At 39.6% G+C, this 12175-nt stretch overlaps 1 protein-coding gene across 1 annotated transcript in view; it reads left to right on the forward strand.

Annotated features, from left to right (window-relative positions):
* Window positions 1-12175, forward strand: part of PROM1 (prominin 1) — a 117289-nt gene that overhangs the window by 53247 nt on the left and 51867 nt on the right. Inside the window, exon 5 of the mRNA XM_024119531.2 lies at window positions 10311-10431. Coding sequence (XP_023975299.1) covers window positions 10311-10431 — 121 coding nt within the window. The remainder of the gene's footprint in view (window positions 1-10310; window positions 10432-12175) is intronic.

The raw sequence follows: 12175 nt of genomic DNA on the forward strand, positions 1-12175 counted from the left end.
CTTCAGTTATTGTATTGTTCATCTCTGTTTGTTTGTTCTTTAATTCTTCTAGGTGTTTGTTCTTTAATTCTTCTAGGTCTTTGTTAAATATTTATTGCATCTTCTCTATCTTTGCCTCCATTCTTTTTCCGAGGTCCTGGCTCATCTTCACTATCATTATTATGAATTGTTTTTCTGTAAGGTTGCCTATCTCCACCTCATTTAGCTGCTTTTCTGGGGTTTTATCTTGTTCATCATCTACATCTGGTACATAGCCCTCTGCCTTTTAATTTTGTGTATCTTTCTGTGAATGTGGTTTTTGTTCCACAGGCTGCAGAATTTTAGTTCTGCTTGCTTCTGCTCTCTTTCCTCTGGTGGATGAGGCTACCTAAGAGGCTTGTGCAAGTTTCCTGATGGGAGGGACTGGTGGTGGGTAGAGCTGGGTGTTGCTCTGGTGGGCAGAGCTCAGTAAAACTTTAATCTGCTTGTCTGCTGATGGATGGGGATGAGTTCCCTCCTTGTTGGTTGTTTGGCCTGAGGTGACCCGGCACTGCCGCCTACAGGCCCTTTGGTGGGGCTAATGGCGGACTCCGGGGGGTTTCACACCAAGGAGAACTTCTCAGAACCTGTGCTGCCAGTGTCCTTGTCCCCGTAGTGAGCCACGGCTGCCCCCCGCCTCTGCAGGAGACCCTCCAACACTAGCAGGTAGGTCTGGTTCAGTCTCCTATGGGGTCGCTGCTCCTTCCCTCTGGGTCCTCATGTGCACACTACTTTGTGTGTGCCCTCCAAGAGTGGGGTCTCTTGTCCCCCAGACCTGTTGAAGTCCTGCAATAAAATCTCGCTAGCCTTCAAAGTCTGATTCTCTGGTAATTTCTCCGCCTGTTGCCGGACCCACACGTTGGGAAGCCTGATGTGGGGCTCAGAACCTTCACCCAAGTGGGTGGACTTCTATGGTATAATTGTTCTCCAGTTTGTGAGTCACCCACCCAGCAGTTTTGGGATTTGATTTTATTGTGATTGTGCCCCTCCTACCATCTTATTGTGGCTTTTCCTTTGTCTTTAGATGTGGGGTTCTCTTTTGGTGAGTTCCAGTGTCTTCCTGTCTGATCGTTCAGCAGTCAGTTATGATTCCGGTGCTCTCGCAAGAGAGAGTGAGCGCACGTCCTTCTATTCTGCCATCTTGAACCAGTCTCCAAAACATTATCTATATACCCAGTTTTCTTGAGTTTGCAATTAAGCTGGAATTTCTTGTGAGAAAGAAATCGGTTTATTATACCTTTCTCTCCATTGAAGGTGGTAATTACCCTTTGTTGTTGCATTCACAGATTCTTTAGAGAATTATCTTCAAAATTGTGACTTTTAAAACGTAGCATAAAAACTCTATTGGGACTTCCTCAGTGGCCCAGTGGTTATGATTTCATGCTTCCACTTCAGGGGGCACGGGTTCAATCCCTGGTCGGGGAACTGAGATCCCACGTGCCTTGTGGCATGGCCAAAAAAAAAGACTCTATTATTGAGTTAAAAATAAATAATAATTATTATAAATAATATATAAATAAATCTAAAAATCCAGCTCCTATAGTGTACCATTTTCATTAAACATTTCCTCAGTGTTTCTGCAGGGTGATCTGCAGGCAGAAACCTATACTTTAGTGATATATTACCCAGTTAGAGAATTTGCATATTTCTGGTTCTAAATGTGTACTTCCTTTTGGAAATAATATGGAACCTCTCTTGAAGTCTGGAGCACGCTTCATGATTTAGGATGTTTCTTCTGCAGCCCCTGCTGCTGCCCCATAAGTTTTCCAATGGACTGACAGATTAGATGTACACTGCTTTTAAGACGAAGAAGTTTAGTTGTGAAATCAGATTCCTCATCTGAGGATTGTGCTTCACAATACCGGCCCCCTGGTTGTGATACTTGGTCATCTTTCCACATTCCCTCATCCATTCAATCAGTGTGTCATATCCAGAAATAAAGTGCCTATGACATGAGTAATGCTAGGCTTCAAGGAGACCCAGAGACAACGAGGAGTGTCAGTCACATCCTCCTTGATGTGTCTCCGAGCACCGCATTTGCTCAGTAGCCATGAGTAAGATCTTTCAAATTTTGCTGAATAACTGATATTGGGGAATTTAAGCAGAAAACAGAATTAAACAGAAATTAAATAAAATTAAACAGAACAATTTAGTTTTGAAGTTTGGGCTGCTAACCCAAGAAGAAAAGTTCTTGAAGTGTGGCCATCAGTAGAAGCATGGTGAGATGTATGCTTTGGAGGACCATTCACTGGAATATTGGTATATTGCCATATACCCATTGGAGAGCACTGGCCAGTTCTAGAGTTGCTGACACGAAACAGTCCCCAGGTGAGACGCAGTGAGAAAAGCAGTTTGTAGACCACGTGTTAGAACACAACACCAGTGATTAAAAACACAAAAGGAGGGGGATGTGAACACTTTGTTATGTTTGCATAGAGACCATGTGAAAGGATTGCCTAGACCCTGGCCAGGCAAGTTGCCTCTGGGAAGGAAATTGGTGGCTGTGAAGGGGAGGGAAGCAAACTCGCTTCTTACTGCAACCAGACTTCTTGTTTCTTTTGAATTATCTACCACACTCAGCTATTACTTACTGAATTAAGTACACTAAAAATTAAATTTGGAAAACCACAAAATCCCCACAAAAAGCAAAAGCCAGTGCACTGCCACTGATTCCAAAGCAGTCAGTTTTTTTGAACAGATATCCTTCTGCTGAAAATAGTGAAATAATAGACCTTAACACAGACGTAGAGAATGGACTTCAGGACACGGGGAGGGGGAAGGGTAAGCTGGGACGAAGTGAGAGAGTGGCATTGACGTATATACACTACCAAATGTAAAGTAGATAGCTAGTGGGAAGCGGCCGCATAGCACAGGGAGATCAGCTCGGTGGTTTGTGACCACCTAGAGGGGTGGGTTAGGGAGAATGGGAGGGAGACACAAGAGGGAGGAGATATGGGGATATATGTATATGTATAGCTGATTCACTTTGTTATATAGCAGAAACTAACACACCATTGTAAAGCAATTATACTCCAATAAAGATGTTGAGAAAAAAAAAATAGACCTTAACAATATACTTATAAACAGGATCCAAGTGAATGTGTTAGCTAATTTCATGCACCCTTGTTTAACCACCAGGTAGTTTTTGTGGGTGTGTTTCATCTGCAAGACGGGGGTGTGGGTTTCTCTGTCTGTCTCTCTCGTGTTTCCCTCTGTGTCCCTGTTCTCTCTGTCCATAATTTGAATCTAACTGCTTCTTCACATTGAATTCTGAAAGGCAGCTTAGGATCGGGGCAGTGGTAATTACAGATTTCCCCTGTCTCTCTGTTTTGTGTTTGAAGGATTTTCAGGAATGTACAGACCCTACAGCTGTGGGAGTATTTACCTCCCCCCAGCTACCAGAAGAATGTCGATTATAGCCGAAAGACCAGTCAGACCCTTGTGCATTTCCTTTAAGCCTGAAACTTACATCCTTCATTCATCCAAAGACTTGGACAGCCGTGTGTCTTCCTTTTTGTATACCCTAGACATCAAAGATGAGGCTCAGGTGACAAAGTGCCTTTTGAAAATACTTGCCCTTAGGGCTTCTTGTTAGCATGATTACTTATTTAACAAGTTAAGAATTTTCACTTGATATAAATACATATGATGTAACTTCAGGAAAATTCTTTATTGCATGTACTTATTTACCCAAATAAATGTTCACGTATGTAATAATGGGCTTTCAGTTTTTTTAATGGAACATATGTCCTGTATTGGGTTTCTATTTTTAAATTGCACTTTTATTTGCATTACATATAATTATGCAATATACACTTTACAGTTCACCCTGAACTGATTGAATTATTTATATGAGGTTTTAAATACAAAGATATATAAACATTAAAGCTACAATGTCAGAAGTAAACTTGGCTTTCATTTTATATAAAATGAATGCTAAATATATCTTTTTTTCTTGAGAACTCAGACCCATCAAACACATTTAGGTAAGTTTTTTTCTCCTGAGTATATTTTAGTTTAGAAAAGTCTTTAAAAAAATAATCTGAGTCTATCCTCCTACACAATCAGTTAGGATATTTTCCCCACCCGAGTAAAACTTATTAATTAATATAACAATTTTAAATTTCAGTACAATTAAACCAAAGTTGATCAACTATTTGAGGCTAAGTGACAAATTTAAACTAATTTATTTCACATAATACATTGAATTTATATAAGGATTATAAATAGGTCTAAATAAGAGTAATATTTGAGATTGTTTTGTTTACTTTAAATTCAGACTAGAAGTTTAAACTTCTTTTGTTTACTTTTAAATCCAAACTATAAGTTTAGACTTCTTTGCTTTGAATTTTTTTTTTTAATTTAAATAGATATTTTGATGTCATTTTAGAACACCTACTGGTTTGCAAGTATCTTAAACAGCATGAGTTGAGTAATTGTTTGCACGTAATCAAAACTAGCCAAGAAGATTAAAGACCAGGAGAAAACAGAAATTTCCATATTATGATTAGACAAAAAGGAGAAGAAACTTATGTCCACAAAATCAGAAGATTAGAATAAAATAAGAGGGGAAAGAATGTCCACAAAATTAGAAGGCGGAAAGAGAAAGAAAACGAGGTATTAGCCTCTGCTTCCATCGACCTCAGCAGAGATTGGATACTAGTGATAAATAATATTTGTATATGATTTTCAAAAAATTCTTTCAGAAGCCCAGAGCAGTCTACTTGCCTTTTATCAGGCTCAGTTCCTTTTTGTGGCTGAATACTGTTACAATTTAAAAAGAAGTTGGTTTTTAAATTAGTCTTGATTTTTCATCCATCCCATTTTATTAAAATTTTTGAAATCTTTTTAATTGAGAAAGGCATAGGTGTTAATGAGAAAGATCCCCTAGTATATGTGGAATATATGTGGTCATATTCTTTTTCCGTTTGAGCTTTTCCAAAGGCAGCTGCAGAGTGTTTGAATTCCGTAGACGTTGACATATGTTTACGTAAGTCTGTTTGACCATCAGCAGATTACGTTTCCATGTCTCACTGTGGACTGTTTAAGCAGATGTGTCTTACTCCAGAAAAAGCCAACTTTTCTCTCCTTTCCTTTGCATTTGTCATCACTGCATTTTTCAGAATTTCAAAAAGGTTATAAGCAACAACAAAAAGGAACAGCTGTGCCTTTATTTCTCCAGAATAGAGGTTATTTCTAAGTTTCCCAGTAGGGTAAGTCAGCTTTTGCCAATTACTGTGGTGAAACTGAATCCCAGTCCTTTTCAGGAAGATGGCTATTTTCATCTTTTTTTTTTTTTTTTTTTTTTGTTACAATGTGATGTCAATTCCTGGCGTGGAGGCCACAAGCTTCCAGAAAAGCAATTGAGCTAGCATGCCTTGGAAATCATGAGACTCGCTTAATGAGAGAATTAGTTATATAAAATTGAAATCGAAATTGAAAAATTATCTTTAAAAAGTAAGAGATCAGTTACAGACAGAGCATTTATTTGGCTCTTATTGGCTAATTTCATTGTCAGTAGAAATTGGTAGAAAAAACTGCTACAAATTCTAAATGTTTAGCCATACTCTAAAAACTTTTAAGTATTTACTTTTAAGTAGAGAAAATCAGTCTGTCCATATAAAATACAGAAGTTATAGTGCTAATATGTCATAAAAATAAATTCCTATCTTCTAAAAATTTCAAGAGATTTTGTTGTACTACATAAAATTTTCGATAGCCTAAAGCCTTTTGTGTCAATGCCAGAGAATTGATAGTCATTTGACTATCATTTGATTGAAATTTTATTCCCTTTTTGTGTGAGGTGAATTTCCCTCATTATCATCATATCCTAATAGTTGACTGGTGTTTAAAAAAAACAAAACAAGGGCTTCCCTGGTGGCGCAGTGGTTGAGAGTCTGCCTGCCGATGCAGGGAACACGGGTTCGTGCCCCGGTCCGGGAAGATCCCACATGCCGCGGAGTGGCTGGGCCCGTGAGCCATGGCCGCTGAGCCTGCGCGTCCGGAGCCTGTGCTCCGCCACGGGAGAGGCCACAGCAGTGAGAGGCCCGCGTACCACAAAAAAAAAAAAAAAAACAAACAAACAAAAAAACCAAAACATTAATTTCATGTGATTTTTTTTGTGTGCATGCTTAAAGGAACATTGAATGATAAGGAATCAACAACAACAAAAAGAAAAACTTTTAAATTCTCTATTTGTGTTTAACTAAGGGTTTTAAATTTGGGATTACAAATGGAGACCATCAATTGGTTTGTGTAGTATTTAAAACTTTTTTCTTTGATTTGTTGCTAATATTTAAAAATGGGAAAAAAAATTCTGAAATGGGAGATTTTACATATGAATCCAGATTCCCAGATTTTTGTGAATAATTGGAAGATCTGGTCTTCTTCCATCATGGTAGCACTTACTGGAGCCACAAAGCATCTGCCCCACCCCCATCTTTATCTCCAGCTCCCACAGGTCCATACCAGGCACTTTGCCCTTCATGCTTTCTGCCTGCCTGTGTAGGCATTTGAATTTGCTGTCTTTAATTTAAATATAAAATTTACAATGAGTTATGAGTGTGAAAATCAGCTTTGAAAGTTGCTAAATTCTATCCCAGAATTCTGTTTAGTACAGTTTTTTAAAAATGATTAATGCTTTCATTTTAATTAGATCTATAACAGAAATGTGTCCTTTTAAATATGGTGTATTGAAATTCAGCATTGTATTGCAATGCTGTGTTTACTGATTGATGATTTTTGGAGTAACAGCATTTATTCAATAAAGGAACAAAGATAGTTTCTGACTTGGACATTCTGAACATATGGCTAATCTTCTAAATGGATCCGATGAAACAAAGCCCAGTCCTTAAATCCGCCTTCACTGAGCACCCACCATGGACACGAGACCCTGCATTACCCAAGGTTGACAAAGAAGCAGTTTCCACCTCTTTGTAGGGAAGTTAAACATAGGTGGAAATAAAGGCAAAATAGAGTATGAAGTGAGAAAAACCCATCAGAACTTCAGCGCGAGACCTCTGGGAGTTCAAGGCAAGACGTCCTTCTCCTATCCAGGGGGTTCAGGGAAAGCCACGTGGACTTGGACTTGCTGTTTGTTTCCCAAGTTCACTTTGACTTATATGACAAAAATGGGTCTGGAGCATGACGAATGACAAATAATTTGGACATGATGGGGAGAGAGCAAGGGCCCCCAGTGTGAATTCCTCTGGTGGGCAGGTATATTCAGATGGTGATCCTGACTTGTCATGGTGTAAAATGATTGAAAATTGGCATGGTAAATAAAGCTCCAGGTACATTACTATGACTCAGCTTTTTTTCCCCTTCTGTTGACACTACTCCAAAGTCATTATTTTGGGTCGTTTGGCCTTATTTTGCATGAGTGAGTCATTTAATAACTATTATTGCTCTGGTGTAATGCCAGCCTCATAAATACCAATGCAGACTTAAGACAGACAAAAATGGATTCTAAGGGGGTCCTTTCAAATGTCAGATATTGTTAATTAGATCTTTAAAAATTATCATCAACATGAACCCAAACTTTAAAAAAAATCGAAGACACCTCTTGGACATCCAGTACCCCTCTCCTTTGCAGTCTGCAAAGCACTGATCTAATCTAATTTCTAGTTTTTGATGCCAACTGAAGCTCACAGAGGGAAGGGACATTCTCAAGCTCACACAGTATGAGTCAGTGGCAGTTGTGGGACCAGAACCCAAGTCTCATGTTCCTCCTTTATTGCATATTCCACTGCACCTTGTTTTTTTAAAAATTTATTTATTATTCATTTTTGGCTGTGTTGGGTCTTCGTTGCTGCGCGCGGGCTTTCTCTACTTGCGGCGAGCGGGGGCTACTCTTCGTTGCGTTGCGCCGGCTTCTCATTGTGGTGGTTTCCCTTGTTGCGGAGCACGGGCTCTAGGCACGCGGGCTTCAGTAGTTAATCTCACGTGGGCTCAGTAGTTGTGGCTCGAAGGCTCTAGAGCACAGTCTCAGTAGTTGTGGCGCACGGGCTTGGTTGCTCTGTGGCATGTGGGATCTTCCCGGACCAGGGCTTGAACCCGTGTCCCCTGCATTGGCAGGTGGATTCTTAATCTCTGCGCCACCAGGGAAGTCCCCACTGCACCTTGTTAACCATAAGAAATGTTGTTCAACATTGTGTTACAGACTTTGGGGGATTAGTTTGGAAAGGCAATGCACCTATGTAATATTGCTATGGAAAAATAGGTTTATTTCTCTATCTTTTAAAAATTTTTTATTCTTTTATTGAAGTATAGTTGATTTACATTATCATGTTAGTTTCAGGTGTATGGCACGGTGAGATATATATATATATATATATATATTATTTTTCAGATTCTTTTCCCTTATAGGTTATTACAAAATATTGAGTATAGTTCCCTATGCTATACAGTAGCCCCTTGTTGGTTATCTATTTTATATATAGTAGTGTGTATTTGTAAATCCCAGCCTTCTAATTTATCCCCCTCCCCCTTCCCCTTTGGTAACCAGACCAGCAATGCTCCTTGGAATGACTCATGACAGAAATGGGGCAAATGACTCCCCAGTTACCCAAGATTGAGAGGTTTCCTGGGAATGTGGGACTTTTGGTGCAAAAATGGACAGTTGGCCATGATACCTGTAAATATATGAATGCATCATGCTTAAGATGTTGCTTTTGGTGAGGAAGCAGAAGTATTCATATTCTGCATCAGAATTTTCCCCCCAAAGTTTATGTATTATTTGCAAAACTTTCTTCTAGAAACATAGTTACACCTTCCATTGGATGGTTACAAACAATTTATTACAAACTAAAAATTTTGTTAACTTCTGGAGGTAACTTCTGTAGGGTGTGTTATGAGTTTATATAATTTCTTGCTGCCCTCTAGTGGCTAAATCCTCAACAGGGCCTTTGTGATTAGCAATCTTAAATGTAACACTTTAATGTTTAAAGGCCTTGACAGAAAAACAAACCAGTTGGTCAAATTAATTTGTCAGGGGATTGTTAGTAATTAGTAGACATTAAGAGCTCTTAAAATGATTAAACGTAGACATTTCAGATGGCTCGAAAAATACGGTTTTTATTTTCATGGAGAGTAACTTTTCATGTAAGATGCCTCTTATGTGGTGGTTTTATTTATTTATTTATTTATTTATTTATTTATTTTTGGCTGCTCTGGGTCTTCGTTGCTGCACACAAGCTTTCTCTAGTTGTGGCAAGCGGGGGCTACTCTTCGTTGCAGGTGTGTGGGCTTCTCATTGCGGTGGCTTCACTTGTTGTGGAGCACGGGCTCTAGGCGCGCGGGCTTCAGTAGTTAATCTCACGTGGGCTCAGTAGTTGTGGCTCGCGGGCTCTAGAGCGCAGGCTCAGTAGTTGTGGCGCACGGGCTTAGTTGCTCCGCGACATGTGGGATCTTGCCGGACCAGGGCTGGAACCTGTGTCCCCTGCATTGGCAGGCAGATTCTTAACCACTGCGCCACCAGGGAAGCCCTCATGTAGTGTTTTTGAAAACACTTCTTTATTGAAGTGCATTTTATATGGAGAAAAGTGTTCCTATCATAAGCACATATGTGCGAATTTCTATGAAGTGAACACACTAACTACACCATTACCCACCCCTCCCCCAAATATAACCACTGACTTTTAGCACCATCATTTTGTTTGATTTTGTACTTCACATAAAGTGGAAGGAGACGGTGTATACTCTGTGGCTTGCGGCTTATATAGTATTTTAATGCTAAAGTAATTCACATTTCCTTTCAACCTGGACAATGAAGTAGCTAACAAAGACAGATTAACGAAAAACATTAGAAAGCCCAAACCATTCTTATCATTTTAGTATTTTTCCTGACAGTCTTCTTGAGGGGAGCAGAGGTATGCATGTAGTGTGTGTGTGTGTGTGTGTGTGTATGTGCACGCCCTGCACGGAGAGTGTATACCTACATTCGCATCTGTACAGAAGCGAGACTGTATTCCACACCCTGTCTTATAACCTTTGTAACTTCTATTTCATGAACATTGTTCTATTTATAAGACTCATATTTAACAGAGCAACGTGTCTTGAATGGATATGTGTCTTCCCCTAGAGGACTGAGTCTTGTTCCGTGGCCCACATTTGGTGGTGGGTGGATTATGGGATGGAGGCAGGAAGCCTGTAGCAGTGGAAGGGCTGGGCTTGGGGAGCAGGGGTTCTCTGCACAGGAAGACCTTCCGCCTCCTCCCGGCTGTGGGCTGCTCTGCACCTGGCCACATGGCCATGGCTCCCACAGTAAATGCTCTCCTTTCCTTTTCCTGCAGCGTTGGTATCATCTATGGTTTTGTGGCGAACCAACACATAAGGACTCACATTGAAAAGACTCGGAAATTGTCAGAAAGTAATTTCAACGACTTGAGAACCCTCCTGAATGCAACTCCAGGGGTAAGGACCACAATCTATATATCCCATGATGCTTTGTGTTTGAGGCCTTTGGGAGTTCCTGTGTATATTTGGAATCTTATTTGGACCTTCTGGAAACCCTATAATTATTGTAGACAGGTGTTGTCTTTTAATTTTAAAGATAAAGGAATAAAGGCCTAGCAAGTGATTTTCGAAAGAATACAAAGCATAATTTCAGAATTAGTGCTTTTATTTTATTTCATTTTACTTTATTTCTTTTAGTAAGGTATAACATATAATTATATTACTTATTATAAAAGTGCTTAACCATGTTAAAGGTCTCATGAGTTTTTCAATTTTATTTATTTATTTTTGGCTGTGTTGGTCTTCGTTCCTGCGTGCAGGCTTTCTGTAGTTGTGGTGAGCAGGGACTACTCTTCGTTTCGGAGCGCGGGCTTCTCATTGCAGTGGCTTCTCTTGTTGCGGAGCACGGGCTGTAGGCACGCGGGCTTCAGTAGTTGTGGCTCGCGGGCTCTAGAGCACAGGTTCAGTAGTTGTGGCGCACGGGCTTAGTTGCTCCGCGGCATGTGGGATCTTCCCGGACCAGGGTTCGAACCCGTGTCCCCTGCATTGACAGGAGGATTCTTAACCACTGCGCCACCAGGGAATCCCCATGACTTTTTTTAAAAAGAAAAAATCTTTGGTGCCTCTGTCCTTTCTTTTTCACAATATCATTAACTCCCCATCGTTTGCTTGAAGTTACTCTGGTAATGAAACCTTTCTGTTTTATAAACAGTTATTTGTTAATATCTGTATAGATGTGTAAAATTCCCTGGGAAGGAGAGACACACACAACACGCACGGAAGTTGTCTCTGGGGACAGGGTGACCTGAGGGTACCTTTTTTCTGTATCCCAGAAGCACATTTATGCTTTGTCTATTCGGAACATCTTTTTAAAAAACCTCTCAGCAGAGGGCTTCCCTGGTGGCGCAGTGGTTAAGAATCCGCCTGCCAATGCAGGGGGCACAGGTTCGAGCCCTGGTCCAGGAAGATCCCACATGCTGCAGAGCAACTAAGCCCATGCACCACAACTTATGAGCCTGCTCTCCAGAGCCCATGAGTCACAGCTACTGAAGCCCGCAGGCCTAGAGCCCGTGCTCTGCAACAAGAGAAGCCACCGCAATGAGAAGCCCACGCACCGCAACGAAGAGTAGCCCCTGCTCGCTGCAACTAGAGGAAGCCCCCAGGCAGCAACGAAGGCCCAACGCAGCCAAAGATTAAATAAATAAATCCAGAGCCCATGAGTCACAGCTACTGAAGCCCGCAGGCCTAGAGCCCGTGCTCTGCAACAAGAGAAGCCACCGCAATGAGAAGCCCACGCACCGCAACGAAGAGTAGCCCCTGCTCGCTGCAACTAGAGGAAGCCCCCAGGCAGCAACGAAGGCCCAACGCAGCCAAAAATTAAATAAATAAATAAATAAATAAATAAATAAATAAATAAATAAATAAATAAATAAATAAATAAATAAATAAATAAATAAATAAATAAATAAATAAATAAATAAATAAATAAATAAATAAATAAATAAATAAATAAATAAATAAATAAATAAATAAATAAATAAATAAATAAATAAATAAATAAATAAATAAATAAATAAATAAATAAATAAATAAATAAATAAATAAATAAATAAATAAATAAATAAATAAATAAATAAATAAATAAATAAATAAATAAATAAATAAATAAATAAATAAATAAATAAATAAATAAATAAATAAA

The sequence above is a fragment of the Physeter macrocephalus genome, chromosome 7, assembly GCF_002837175.3.
Source record: "Physeter macrocephalus isolate SW-GA chromosome 7, ASM283717v5, whole genome shotgun sequence".
Classification (NCBI taxonomy): domain Eukaryota; kingdom Metazoa; phylum Chordata; class Mammalia; order Artiodactyla; family Physeteridae; genus Physeter; species Physeter macrocephalus.